Source organism: Urocampus carinirostris, chromosome 19 (assembly GCF_059441175.1).
Source record: "Urocampus carinirostris isolate Australia breed hairy pipefish chromosome 19, RoL_Ucar_1.0, whole genome shotgun sequence".
NCBI classification, from domain to species: Eukaryota; Metazoa; Chordata; class Actinopteri; order Syngnathiformes; family Syngnathidae; genus Urocampus; species Urocampus carinirostris.
The window spans coordinates 8,872,737-8,884,103 of NC_142367.1; the positions used below are offsets into that span (position 1 = coordinate 8,872,737).

At 39.0% G+C, this 11,367-nt stretch overlaps 1 protein-coding gene across 1 annotated transcript; it reads right to left on the reverse strand.

Annotated features, from left to right (window-relative positions):
• Positions 1–2,459: 2,459 nt before the first annotated feature.
• ddit4 (DNA-damage-inducible transcript 4) lies at positions 2,460–4,799 on the reverse strand. Its single transcript, XM_088324085.1, has 3 exons — positions 4,679–4,799; positions 4,163–4,325; positions 2,460–3,204 (listed from the first exon to the last, which is right to left on the reverse strand). The coding sequence occupies exons 1-3, from the start codon at positions 4,703–4,705 to the stop codon at positions 2,732–2,734; spliced, it is 663 nt and encodes a 220-aa protein (XP_088180211.1). The 5' UTR covers positions 4,706–4,799; the 3' UTR covers positions 2,460–2,731.
• Between the last annotated feature and the right edge of the window lie 6,568 nt (positions 4,800–11,367).

Consider the following 11,367-nt stretch of genomic DNA (forward strand, 5'->3'; position numbering starts at 1 on the left):
GTGCCTAGTGGATTGTTATTGGGTTCGGGAATTGATCGAGGCGGCGTCTGGATGGAAGGCAATAGCGAGGCTGCAGGTCCCGTCTACTGCTACGGCTAAGATACCCAACAACCCTCAAAAGCTACCTCTCCGGAGGCTGTATCTCACCAATGCAAGATACATTACGCATTAAACCTGGAGCTACAACTCGTGGAAAACCGCTACATTCAGGACAGTTGTATTTTAACCATCACAGAAACCTGTACCAATCCGAAGATACCGGTGCTAGCGTGCAGCCAGCAGCTCTCTGAATTGCTTTCTTACACTAAAAGGAGAAGCCATCCAATTTCATTGTACTTTATTAAAATTACAATAAAGACCATTCATCCCACGGAAATTCTGCATTCAGAATTCTTATTTTTAGATCTACATTTGTGTTGTTGTAGTTGTATACTCCCAGTCGGCAAGAACGTCATCTCGAGGTAGGTTTGACCCTTGTGATGCTACTTTTCAGATTTTCATTTTTTGCAGGGGGTCCTGGTCCCCATTAACAGCAATAAATGAGGGATTGCTGTATTTCAAAATTAGGTCATTTGTATCATGAATTATGATTTTTTTTTTTTTAAATAAATACAAACCAAATGCCTCTCTGGCTACTCAAGTGGAGTATATACTCTCAGCTTTAACAGGCCCAGCCTAGTAGTTTTATCTGATGTCATTTAATCTGCCCATTTACTGCTAAAGCATTGATTTTGTGTTTATTTCTGATTCATTTCAAACCAATACGACAAAGTAAACATGATATATTTTTTCATAGCTCCCACTTAAGTTTGTATAGCGTGGTGAGTTGGTTCAAGTGTAAAACTGCATTCACGATACTTTTAAAATAAACCAGTTAATGCATTCAATGCCAAACCTGAAAGTCATTTTTCGCAGTGTTATTGGATAAATGTGTTATGCTTAGAAAAGATCCCTGATTATTATATGTAGAAAAGGCTCCTAAAGTAGACTGAATGATGAAACATGATACTGAAAAACTGAGTTGACATTCTTTTACTGATCAGACATGCCTGAGTTTGACATCCCTGCTCAAAATATTCGTTTTTTGAGAGATTTTTTGTATAGAAGGTACACCGGACAAAGATGCATGACATGAAAACTACTGTAAGAACTAGGGTTGCATAAAAACAACTTAGAAAACTAAACATAAGTTTCATGGAACATAATTATTATGAATCCTTGTTTCAGCACTAAACTAATTCAGAATTGGTTATCGTATACAATAGATAGATAGATAGATAGATACTTTGTTCATCCCCGAAGGGAAATTCACATTTCCAGCAGCATCCCTGAAATAACACGGGAGCATTTATTGCAATTTTTCATTTCAAATTGTATTTACCGTATTTCTGGTCTTGCACCATTTTTAAATTTCTGGCAAATTTAGTGGAATTTAAGTGCGCCTTGTAATCGAGAAAGTACAGTAAATATGAAATTTTCATTCATATTTGGTTTGACTTCATAGTAATAACCATCAACCGATTTATCTTATTTAAAAAATATACATTATTTGAACTGGCTATATTTTTATTACAAAAAATGGAAAAATAATTATATCAATGTTCTATGTTTTTTATTTTGAAAGTATTGTTGACTGCTGTAGTTTGTCTGAATTTTAGAAAAGATTATAAATCATTTTTGCAAAATCTTATAAATCCTGGCTATGTTTTTCAACAGGCACACAATGAAATAATTACCGGTACTGATTTTTTTTTAACAACTTATAATTGTGTTTATCGAAAGTAGTTACTTCTTTATAAAGGCACTCCCAAATAGTTTTAAAAATACCTTATGGGAAAATTAACAGTATTAGCTCTTTATTTGCTGGAGAAACTGTCAATAAGATAGAATTTTATCTTCTATACAGTATATCTTTGTAAATTATATATATATATATATATATATATATATATATATATATCCACTGCCTCTATGGATAAGATTGTTTTAGATTTTTGTTCTTAAAAATAGTGTTGAATGCTTTAACAGTTTTTATGAATTTTAGAAAAAGATATCTTTTTAAATTCAATGTTTAATATTTTTCAAGCACATTACAAAATAGTGACTGCACTTTTAATAAATTCTAATAGTGTCAATCAAATGTGAGCACTTCTTTTTAACGCACTTCAAAACAGGATGGAAAATTAACTTTATATGTGGCAATCAACTGCCTGTTTTTTCAAAAGTAGTTAATTGTTTAAATAAAACCAGAATTATAAATGATCTATATTTTTTATTTTTAAAATTTTGTCGAGTTCTTTGTAACGGGGATAGTTTGCATAAATTTTAGATAAAATGTAAATACTTTATTATCCTGACACATTTTCAACAAGCATTTTCTGCAATGAACTTTTCCACATGGCATCTGATAAAAGGGATTTTTTTTAATTGACACCAGCAAACACACGAAGGACTCAACGTCTTATAAAAAAATAATTTATTTTTCGAGATTGTGAAAATACAAAAAGGAAATTTGTGCAAACAAAGTGCAATGTCATATGAGCATTTGAATATCAAATAAATGGCGTCCACGCGGGGATGAAATGACGTTCGACGAGAAGCTGTGATGTAAAACGATCATGGTATTGTTTTGTTTTTTCCAAATAACCGCATAGCTGCCATTGGGGCGGTTTCCATGGAAACGCAGGTACGCGCCGTGCCCGTACTGAAGCCACGTCCTTCATTGCTAGCTTTAGCATTCCTCGATCAGCAGCTCCTCGGAACAGTACAGTTTCTTTTTGATGACGCGAAATCCCGTACTCAGCTTGACGGCCCGCCGAGTTACCGGCGCCTTAGAGCCGAAAAGTCCCTGGATCTTGGGCCACAGGCCGCCCGACTCGGTCCTGAGAACTAGCGTTAGCTGGAAGGTGGGCACGAGGTAGGGGTCGGCTGCCAGCTGCGCCACGCTCTCGCACTGCGGCCCCCGCTCCACGCAAAGGTCCACTAGGGCACCGCGCAAGCCGCAGGGCTCGCTGGCTGCCAAGTGCAGCAACTCGACGCCGATGCGCTCCAGGAGGCCTTCGGGGATCAGCAGCCTGGCGCAGCGAAGGGCGCACGCAGAGTCTTTGGCCTCGCGGAGGCTCCGTTCGATCAGGTGCACCACCTCCTTCAGGGTGGCCTCCTCGGTGGGGTCGTAGAAGAGGTCGCCCTCAGACACGTCCGACCCTGAAAGAACAGAAAGATGTCCTTTTAGGACCCAAGTTTCCCTGCTCGAAAGTGTGAGCAGTGGCCTGCAGCTACGAGAGTTACAAAAATGGCTTTTGGACCCAGGTTTGCCTGCAAGTGAGTGAGCAGTAACCTACAGCAGCAACACTATTTTTTTATCACTGTTTCAACATCTTTTTTTTTTGTCATCAGGACCCCGTTTGCCTGTGAGTGAGTGTGAGAAGTGACCTACAGAAGCGAGAGTTGCCGGGAGTCAATATTATGCACTTTAGAATCTGGATTTGCGTGCAAGTGTGAGATGTGGTTACAACAGCAAGATTTTTCAACTTTTCCAAGTTTTCCTGTGTGTGACTGCAGCAAGTCACCTATTTCTTATTTCCTCACTGTAAAATGTGAACTGCAGTGCCACGTCCAATTTCGTTGTCACAATATGTTCAACCCATTTTGTAACAATGACAATAAAGGTATATGCTATTCTATTCTATTGCTTTTCATTTTTCAAACATTACAACCTGTATTTGCCTATGTGTGAGTGTGTGCAGTGGCCAGTAGCAAGAGTTTCTGGGAGTAACAATTGACCTTCAGAACCCGGGTTTGCCTCCATGTGAGTTTGATCAGTGGCCTACAGCAGCAAGTCTAGCCAGAGTCACAAAAATTACCTTTAGACCCCAATTGTGAGTGTGAGCAGTGACCTACAGCAGCATTTTTTTAAGTCTGTAGCATTACAATCTGCATTTGCCTGTACATGAGTGTGAACAGTGGCTCACAGCAGAAAAAAAATTCTCTAATTTTACCATAAGGACTTAGGTTTAACTGTGTGATTGTGAGCAGTGGCCTTTGGTAGGAAGAGTTGTGGGAGTCACAAATATGTTCTTTTAGAACCTGGATTTGCCTGTGAGGGAGTGTGAGAAGTGGTCGACAGCAGCAAGTGTTTCTTTTTTTATCAAAATTGACCCACCTGAATCAGAGATGTCGCTCCTACTGCTGTTGTTGGACCTGGACTCCATGCTGTCAGTCAGTCTCTGCACCAGGTTGCCCCAAGACCGTCTTCTGGGACCGTCGTCCGCCGGGGATGGGGGTGGGCTGCCGGCTAGCGCGTTTGAGGCACTCGAATGCATCGCCTGAGATGCAGAAAATGGGTGAGATTACTTTGCACAATGCACATAAATATATATGACAGGCACGCTAAAACTTTTAAAATCAGGTCACAATTCGCCCCCCTCCCCCTTTGTGTCAATCCTGAACCTCCTAATTATTTTTCTTTCTTTTTTTTGCAATAAGTTACCATGCAACCGCTGTATTCTTTTTATAATTACCAGGAAGACACAGTACTATAGAACAAAACGAATAACTAGAACTACACCAAAAAGCTGCAGTCTTTATTGTTTTTCTAACTTACAAACTAAAAGAGAACCTGGAAATTACCGATATCCTAAGAGCAACATAAAAACGACATGAATGTCAAAACGCTTACCTTCGATGATAAGGCAAAAACGTCCATTTTTCGTCGTTTTGTTAAACTTCCTTCTCCTTTCTCTCAGCTGTCGAAAAGCTCTGCGGCTCGGACTTATCCTGCAACAATGTTTATATAGCGACCCCGAAGCCGCGCCCCTAGTCGCGGCTGAGGGGCCAATCAAAAAGAAAAGCAGGATCGGACACGCCCCCGCGCTCTAGCCTGCCTGGTAACATGCGAGCAGCTAAGACAAAAATGCAGAAAAAACAAGGGGGGCTTGCGATGAATTGCAGACCCCCGCTGTCGTGGAAATGTACAGCGACTTGCCTGGGCTTGTTTTTGAGCATATTCGAAAAAATGTGTTATGATTTGTGCAAGATTCAGGGCAGTAAAAGATGTCTTTGTCGTTCGGGTGCTGCAAAATCTATGACATCACCTGTTTTGCTCCTAAAGCATTACATCACATTTTTGTTCTGCTGCAGAGCCTGGAAAACAACACTGCAGCAGCAGCTCACAATAAAAAGTATGCATCACAGAAAGATGGACAAACATCGTAATAGTCCTACATTTTTCAAAAACATTTTTTTCAATTGTTACTCAAGATTGACAGGTGCATATTAGTGAAACGTTTATCATACTATTTTGTATTCCCACTTTCAATATGAAAATGGCAGCAATACTTAGTTGTTTTTTACTGTGATATTTTCAAAAAGAAAAAAATATGTATACATGTATAATACGTAAGGAAAAAAAACTGAAGTACAATCTAAACAAAGTCACCCCTTTTCTGATTTATATGACACATTTTTGTACACTAATCCTAAAGGAATATATATCTATATATCCATCCATCCATTATCGGAACCGCTTATCCTCAGTAGGGTCGCGGGGGTGCTGGAGCTCATCCCAGCTATCTTCGGGCAGGGGACACCCTGAACTGGTTGCCAGCCAGTCGCAGGGCATACAGAGACCGACATCTCGCTCGCATATTCACACCTAGAGACATTTTTATTTTTTTTAAATATGATAAAACAAATTACATTAAATGTATCCATCCATCATCTGCGCCGCTCATCCTCAATGAAATGAAATAAAATGATCTGCATTTATATAGCGCTTTTCAAGTCAATGACTTCCCAAAGCGCTTTACAATGTGCTCCACATTTCCCAATAGCGGCCTTGCAGCCATATAAGGTGCTAACCTGCTTATTGGGGGCATTAGGGGTTCAGTGTCTTACCCAAGGAACCTTCGACATGTGACACGGACGAGCCGGGACTCGAACTGGGATCTCTTACCTCCTGAGCTACTGCCGCCCCTAATAAGGTCGCGGGGGTGCTGGAGCCCATCCCATCTGTGTTCGGGCAGTGGGCAGGGGACACCCTGAACTGGTTGAGGGGCTCATTTACACTTAGAGACAAATTGGACCGGCCAATTAACCTGAAATGCATCTTTTTTGGGAATGTTGGAGGAAACTGGAGTGCCTGGAGGAAACCCATGCAAGCACGGGGAGAACATGCAAACTCCACACAGAATTCAGGTTTGAATTCATGACCTCAGAACTGTGTCGCACACGCGCTAACCACTCCGCCGCCGTGCTGCCTTATATCTATAAATGTATATATGTATTTAAATCAATGTAGCCTATACAAGGACTATTGTGTGTGTTTTTTTAAAGATAAAAATTAAAGAAAATCACAGTGTTTGTTCAATATTGTTTATCCACTGTAACTTTATTAACAATTGAACTACAGTGGAACCTGGGTTCTCGACCATAATCCGTTCCAGAACCCTGTTCGAGAACCGATTTGTTCAATCACTGAAATCATTTTTCCCATTAAAAATAATGTAAATCGTTTTAATCCGTTCCAACACCCTGAATGTTTACCACGAATGTTTAAAACGTAATCATGAAGCTAACCCAGGCTAATCGTACGTTCGCTTTATCGTAATCTTCCGTACAAGAGATTATGCTAACATGAACGTGCAAAAATGAAAAAATACGGTCGTTTACAAGTCATTTAGCACCAGGGTCTCCACAACAAATGGCTAGCGCTTCATTGGAAAGGGGGCTCCGTTCCAACACCCTGAATTTTGGGCTCAGTTCCAACACCCTGAATGTTTACCTGAATGTTCAAGGTAATGGTAAAGCTAACCCAGGCTAATCGTACGTTCGCGTTATCGTAATCTTCCATACGAAAGATTACGCTAACATGAACGTGTAAAAATAAAAATAAAAAGATAAAGAAAAGAATTATGAATAGGATTTCTTACCTTTGTGGTGGTCAGCAATAGGCGCATGCTGTATTCCCTAGCAAGATCAGAAACTCGCACACCTTTTCCATATTTAGCTATTATGTCTTTCTTAAAGGCAATAGTTGTATGAACAACTTTTCTTTTTTCACCTGTCCTGCTTGCACCAACCTTCTTCGGAGGCATAGTTAGGTGCTAAAACACTCCGTTCACCTATATTAGAAGCGAAAGCAAAAAGAGGCAAGTGCGCACGTGATAACAGTTGGTCACGAGGGGTGGGGGCGATCTACACGATTTACACCCGTACGCCGCTCAGCATCGCACTCTAGCTTACGCAGTCAGGCATTACCGGCGTTCGAACTCCGAATTTTTGACCGAACAGCGAAGCAAGAATTTCTCGAAATTTTTGGTCGAACTCCGATTTGTTCGAAATGAGAGGCGTTCGAAAACCGAGGTTCCACTGTATATACACTGGGATTATTTATACTAAAATGATAGTTATAATAAAACATACCTGAAATCAAGTTTAAAGAACTGTACCTAAATATTAAATGAATAATAATTTGACCTGAACATTAAATGAATTGATTCATATGGTTATCTGGAAAAAACAATCTGATGTGCATGTCTATCGAGGTAACTTGCTAGGTAGTTCGCTACCTAGTTCACCCACGATCTACCTACCTATCTCAAGTTTTATTTACATTTCTTTCTGCTAACTTTGCAATTGTTTAGCTAGCTCTTTCGAAGCTACCATATCTATCTATTTACCTAGCTAGCTAGTTTGGTGGTTAATTAGCTCTTTCTTTCTTTTCTAGCTATCTTTATTTATTTCAAACTAGATCTTTTTTCCCTTTCTTTCTAGCTTTCTTTCTTCTAACTTCTGCTGTGTCTTTCTTTCTAGCTATCTTTCTTTGTAGCTATTTTTCTGTCTTTCCTTCTGGCAAGTGTTCTGTCTTTTTTGCTAATTTTTCTATTTTCTATATTATTTTGGGTATATTTTAGCTAGCTAGATTTCTATCAATTTAGCTTTCTAATATTCCTGCTGTCTTTTTGCCAGCTAACTTTCTAAACTTTATTATCTATGTAGCTAGATAGCCATTTAGCTATCTAATGTTCCATCTATAGACATTTTGTTAGATATATATATAGACAGATAGATAGTTTTCTGCTTAGCTATCTTGCTAGCTTTCTTTTTTTCTTTCTGTTTGTGTGGTGTCGATGTTTAGCAACGACATTGTATCAAGCGTCTGCTGACCGTTCTTAAAAAAAAACATATTTAGTTAGCTGCGGATAGCGTCAACCTGAAACCGGCAACTGATTTGTTTGTTTGGATTTCAGCAAAGATCAGTGCGGTGGGCAAGTGGTTTGGATGCCCGCCTCGCATATTCGAGCTTCGGCTTTCAGACGTTAAACCTCGTGCTTGGCCTTCCTCCCGAATAGCGAAATCGGGTGTAAATGTGAGGGGTTGTCGTGCCATGATTGGCGTCCGACCACTCCGGGGTCACTCATTGTGCGGGCGTGTCGTCGGCTTGCAAAGAGGAAGTCGGGAGTCGAACTTTGGTGCACGTGAGTGGGAGCGGCCGTCCAAACAAGACAAACATTGCAAAGCACACTGTGTCCTGAATAGGGCCTGGCGAAGGCAGGGCGGTGCTTGGCCACGGAAGACTTAGTGCGGCCCGGCCCATTGGCGGGCCCCCAAGATTATCTAGGTCAAGTTTTTTTCCCCTTTTTTTATTCTGTTCCCTGTTACTTTATGTATCGTCTTTCTATCTATATAGTCATTTAAATTTCTTTCTAGCTAGATACATTTCTTTTGGAGAAATATTTATTTCTATTTATATGTATTTCTAGCTGTCATTCTAGCCATGTTTTAGCCTTATTTCTTCTTCTTAACTGTCTCACAATTTATCTAGCTTAATAGCTACTTGGTGATCTAATTTTCCATCTATCTTTCTAGGTATATTTTTAGCTAGCCAACTTTCTAACTCACCATCTGTTTATCTAGCTATCTATTTAGCTATCTAATTTTCCAGCTATCTTACTATCTCCATCTTAAGTTTGACACAAGCTGTGCGACGCACAGGGTTGGGTAGGGTTACTTTAACTGGATTACTTTCAATTACTTTTGGATTACTTCAATACCAAATATTCTAATAAAAGACAAAAGAAACTAAATATGAATAAAATTATGACTCACAACACGTGGTAAGCTTTCTCTCCTGGCTGTGATCTCTTTGATCTCCGGCAAAACTAACATAAAATGCGACAGAAACAAAATGAAAATAAATCCAAACGGCTTGCCAACATCATTTTTGCCGTTCCATGTATTCCGTTACTCCCCAAGCCTGCACAAAATTTCGTAATTTTATTCATATTTAGTTTCTTTTGTCTTTTATTAGCATATTTAGTATTGGAGTAATCCAAAAGTAATTGAAAGTAATCCAGTTTAAGTAACCCTACCCAACCCTGGTGACACAGTACAAACAAAAGTACTTAATAATGTAAATAAAAGGATAATTGATTTACTGGTTTTGTTTTGTAACAACGACAGTGGCCCAACAGTTCTACATCAGATTAAACTGCACTAAAGAACTAATCACGGAGGGTGCTTGGCGATGTTTGTTAATCCCCTTGCAACATCCATTGCAATTTAGTCATCCCGGAAGAGGGATTACCTTATGTCCAAGGTTTCTTCATTTTCCTCATGCTGAAGTTTTGAGTGTTTCCTTGCCCTCATGTAGGTTTTAGATCAGGGGATGGTGTAATAATAGTTTGTAATAGTCTGTGCTCTGTGCAGCCCTTTGAAACCTCTTGTGATTAAGGGCTATACAAATAAACATGACTTCAATATTTTGTTAGCTAGTTTTCCTTCTACCGTATTTAGCTAGCTAAATTTGTAACTATTTGACTATCTATTGAGTGGCATAGCGGCTGGGTGGTTAGCATGCAAAGTGCAAAGATCCAGGGTTCAAGTCCAGGTACCACAACCTCTCTTGGTGGACTATGCATGTTCTCCCCGTGCCTGCATGGCACTCCAATTTCCTTCCACATTCCAAAAACACGCATGTCAGGTTAATTGGCCGGTCCAAATTGTCCCTTGGTGTGAATGAGAGAGTGAATTTTCTGCCTGTGTGCCCTGCTGGCAACCAGTTCAGGGTGTCCCCTGCCCACTGCCCAAAGATACCTCGGCTGGTTTCCAGCACCCTCGCGACCCTCGTGAGGATAAGTGGTGCAGACAATGGATAGATGGATGACTATCTAATTAGATAACTAGGTTTCTATCTTTAATTTATTTTTATTTTTTAAAATTTCCTTTGTTTTATTTTCCTTTCTTTAAATTTTCTTTGTTTTTGTGTATGTGTTGTGTGTGTCTCGCTGTCAGTCACCCCTCTCGAGGGATATGACCAGGGTAGATAGATAGATAGGTTTCTATCTATCAACCAATTTAGTTACACTATCTAAGTAGGTCAAGTTTTTTTCCTAAGATTTCTTTTTTTTTTTTAATCTTGTGCCTCGTCACTATTTCCTAACCTGCTCAATATAATGGCTGCAATGTTTAACACTTTTTATTAGAATCAATGTTTACATTAAAAAATAAGTTTTAACTTTAGCACCATGGATTTAACAAAGTCTGCACACCCCTGCTGAAATGTCAGATTTCGAATACAGATATGTTAAATGGCAGATAATTAGTAGCTGATTTAGCTCTGGAGTTAAACCTTTAGAACTTTTTCCAAATCTGAATTTAAAGCTTTAAAGCTGCTCTATTTTAGAGTTTAAGTTTTATGGGTACTTTAATTATGGATATAATACTTTAAACTCAATTTAACTCTTAGGCTTAAAGCTCCAAACATGCTTCAAGCTGGAGTAACCTTGAGTTAAAGCTGCTATTCTCCAGAGTTAAAGCTCTAAAGAACCTTAAATTTCAGAGTTAAAGCTTTAGGGATGCCTTAACTCAGGAGTTAATGTTTTTAAGCTATTTTTATTCCAGCGTTTAGGCTTTAAAGATCCTTCATAATGGAATTAAAGTTTTGGGTTTTGAATCTTGAGTTAAAGCTGCTTCACTCTGGAGTTAGTGATTTAATGCTGCTTTAACTGCATAGCTGTTTTATCTAGTGTAAATTGTTTAAAAATGCTTTACATCCCGAGTAAAAGGTTTAAAGCTGGTTTAATTCTGGAGTTAAAGCTTTTTCAAATGTGGTGTTAATGATTTGAATATACTATATAATTTATGTAAAAGCATTAAGGTTGCTTTATTTTAAACTTGTATGGTTGCTTTAATACTTTATACGGAGTTGATTCTTAACATTTAAGCTTCAAAGATACTTAATACTGGAGTTAACACTTGAAGGCTGATTTAAGTCTTATGTTAAAGCTTTAAATCTGCTGTTCTCTGGAGTTAAATCTCTAAAGCTGCTTGTTTTTTGAGTTAGAGCTTGAGGGATGCCCTCACTCT

Bases quoted from the DNA above. Each gene is read 5' to 3' on its own strand.
- ddit4 (XM_088324085.1), bottom strand. From the start codon at position 4,705: ATGGACGTTTTTGCCTTATCATCGAAG. The intron at 4,326-4,678 runs GTAAGCGTTTTG...TCTGCATCTCAG, and splicing joins TTTTTGCCTTATCATCGAAG to GCGATGCATTCGAGTGCCTC. The intron at 3,205-4,162 runs GTGGGTCAATTT...CTGTTCTTTCAG, and splicing joins GAGCGACATCTCTGATTCAG to GGTCGGACGTGTCTGAGGGC.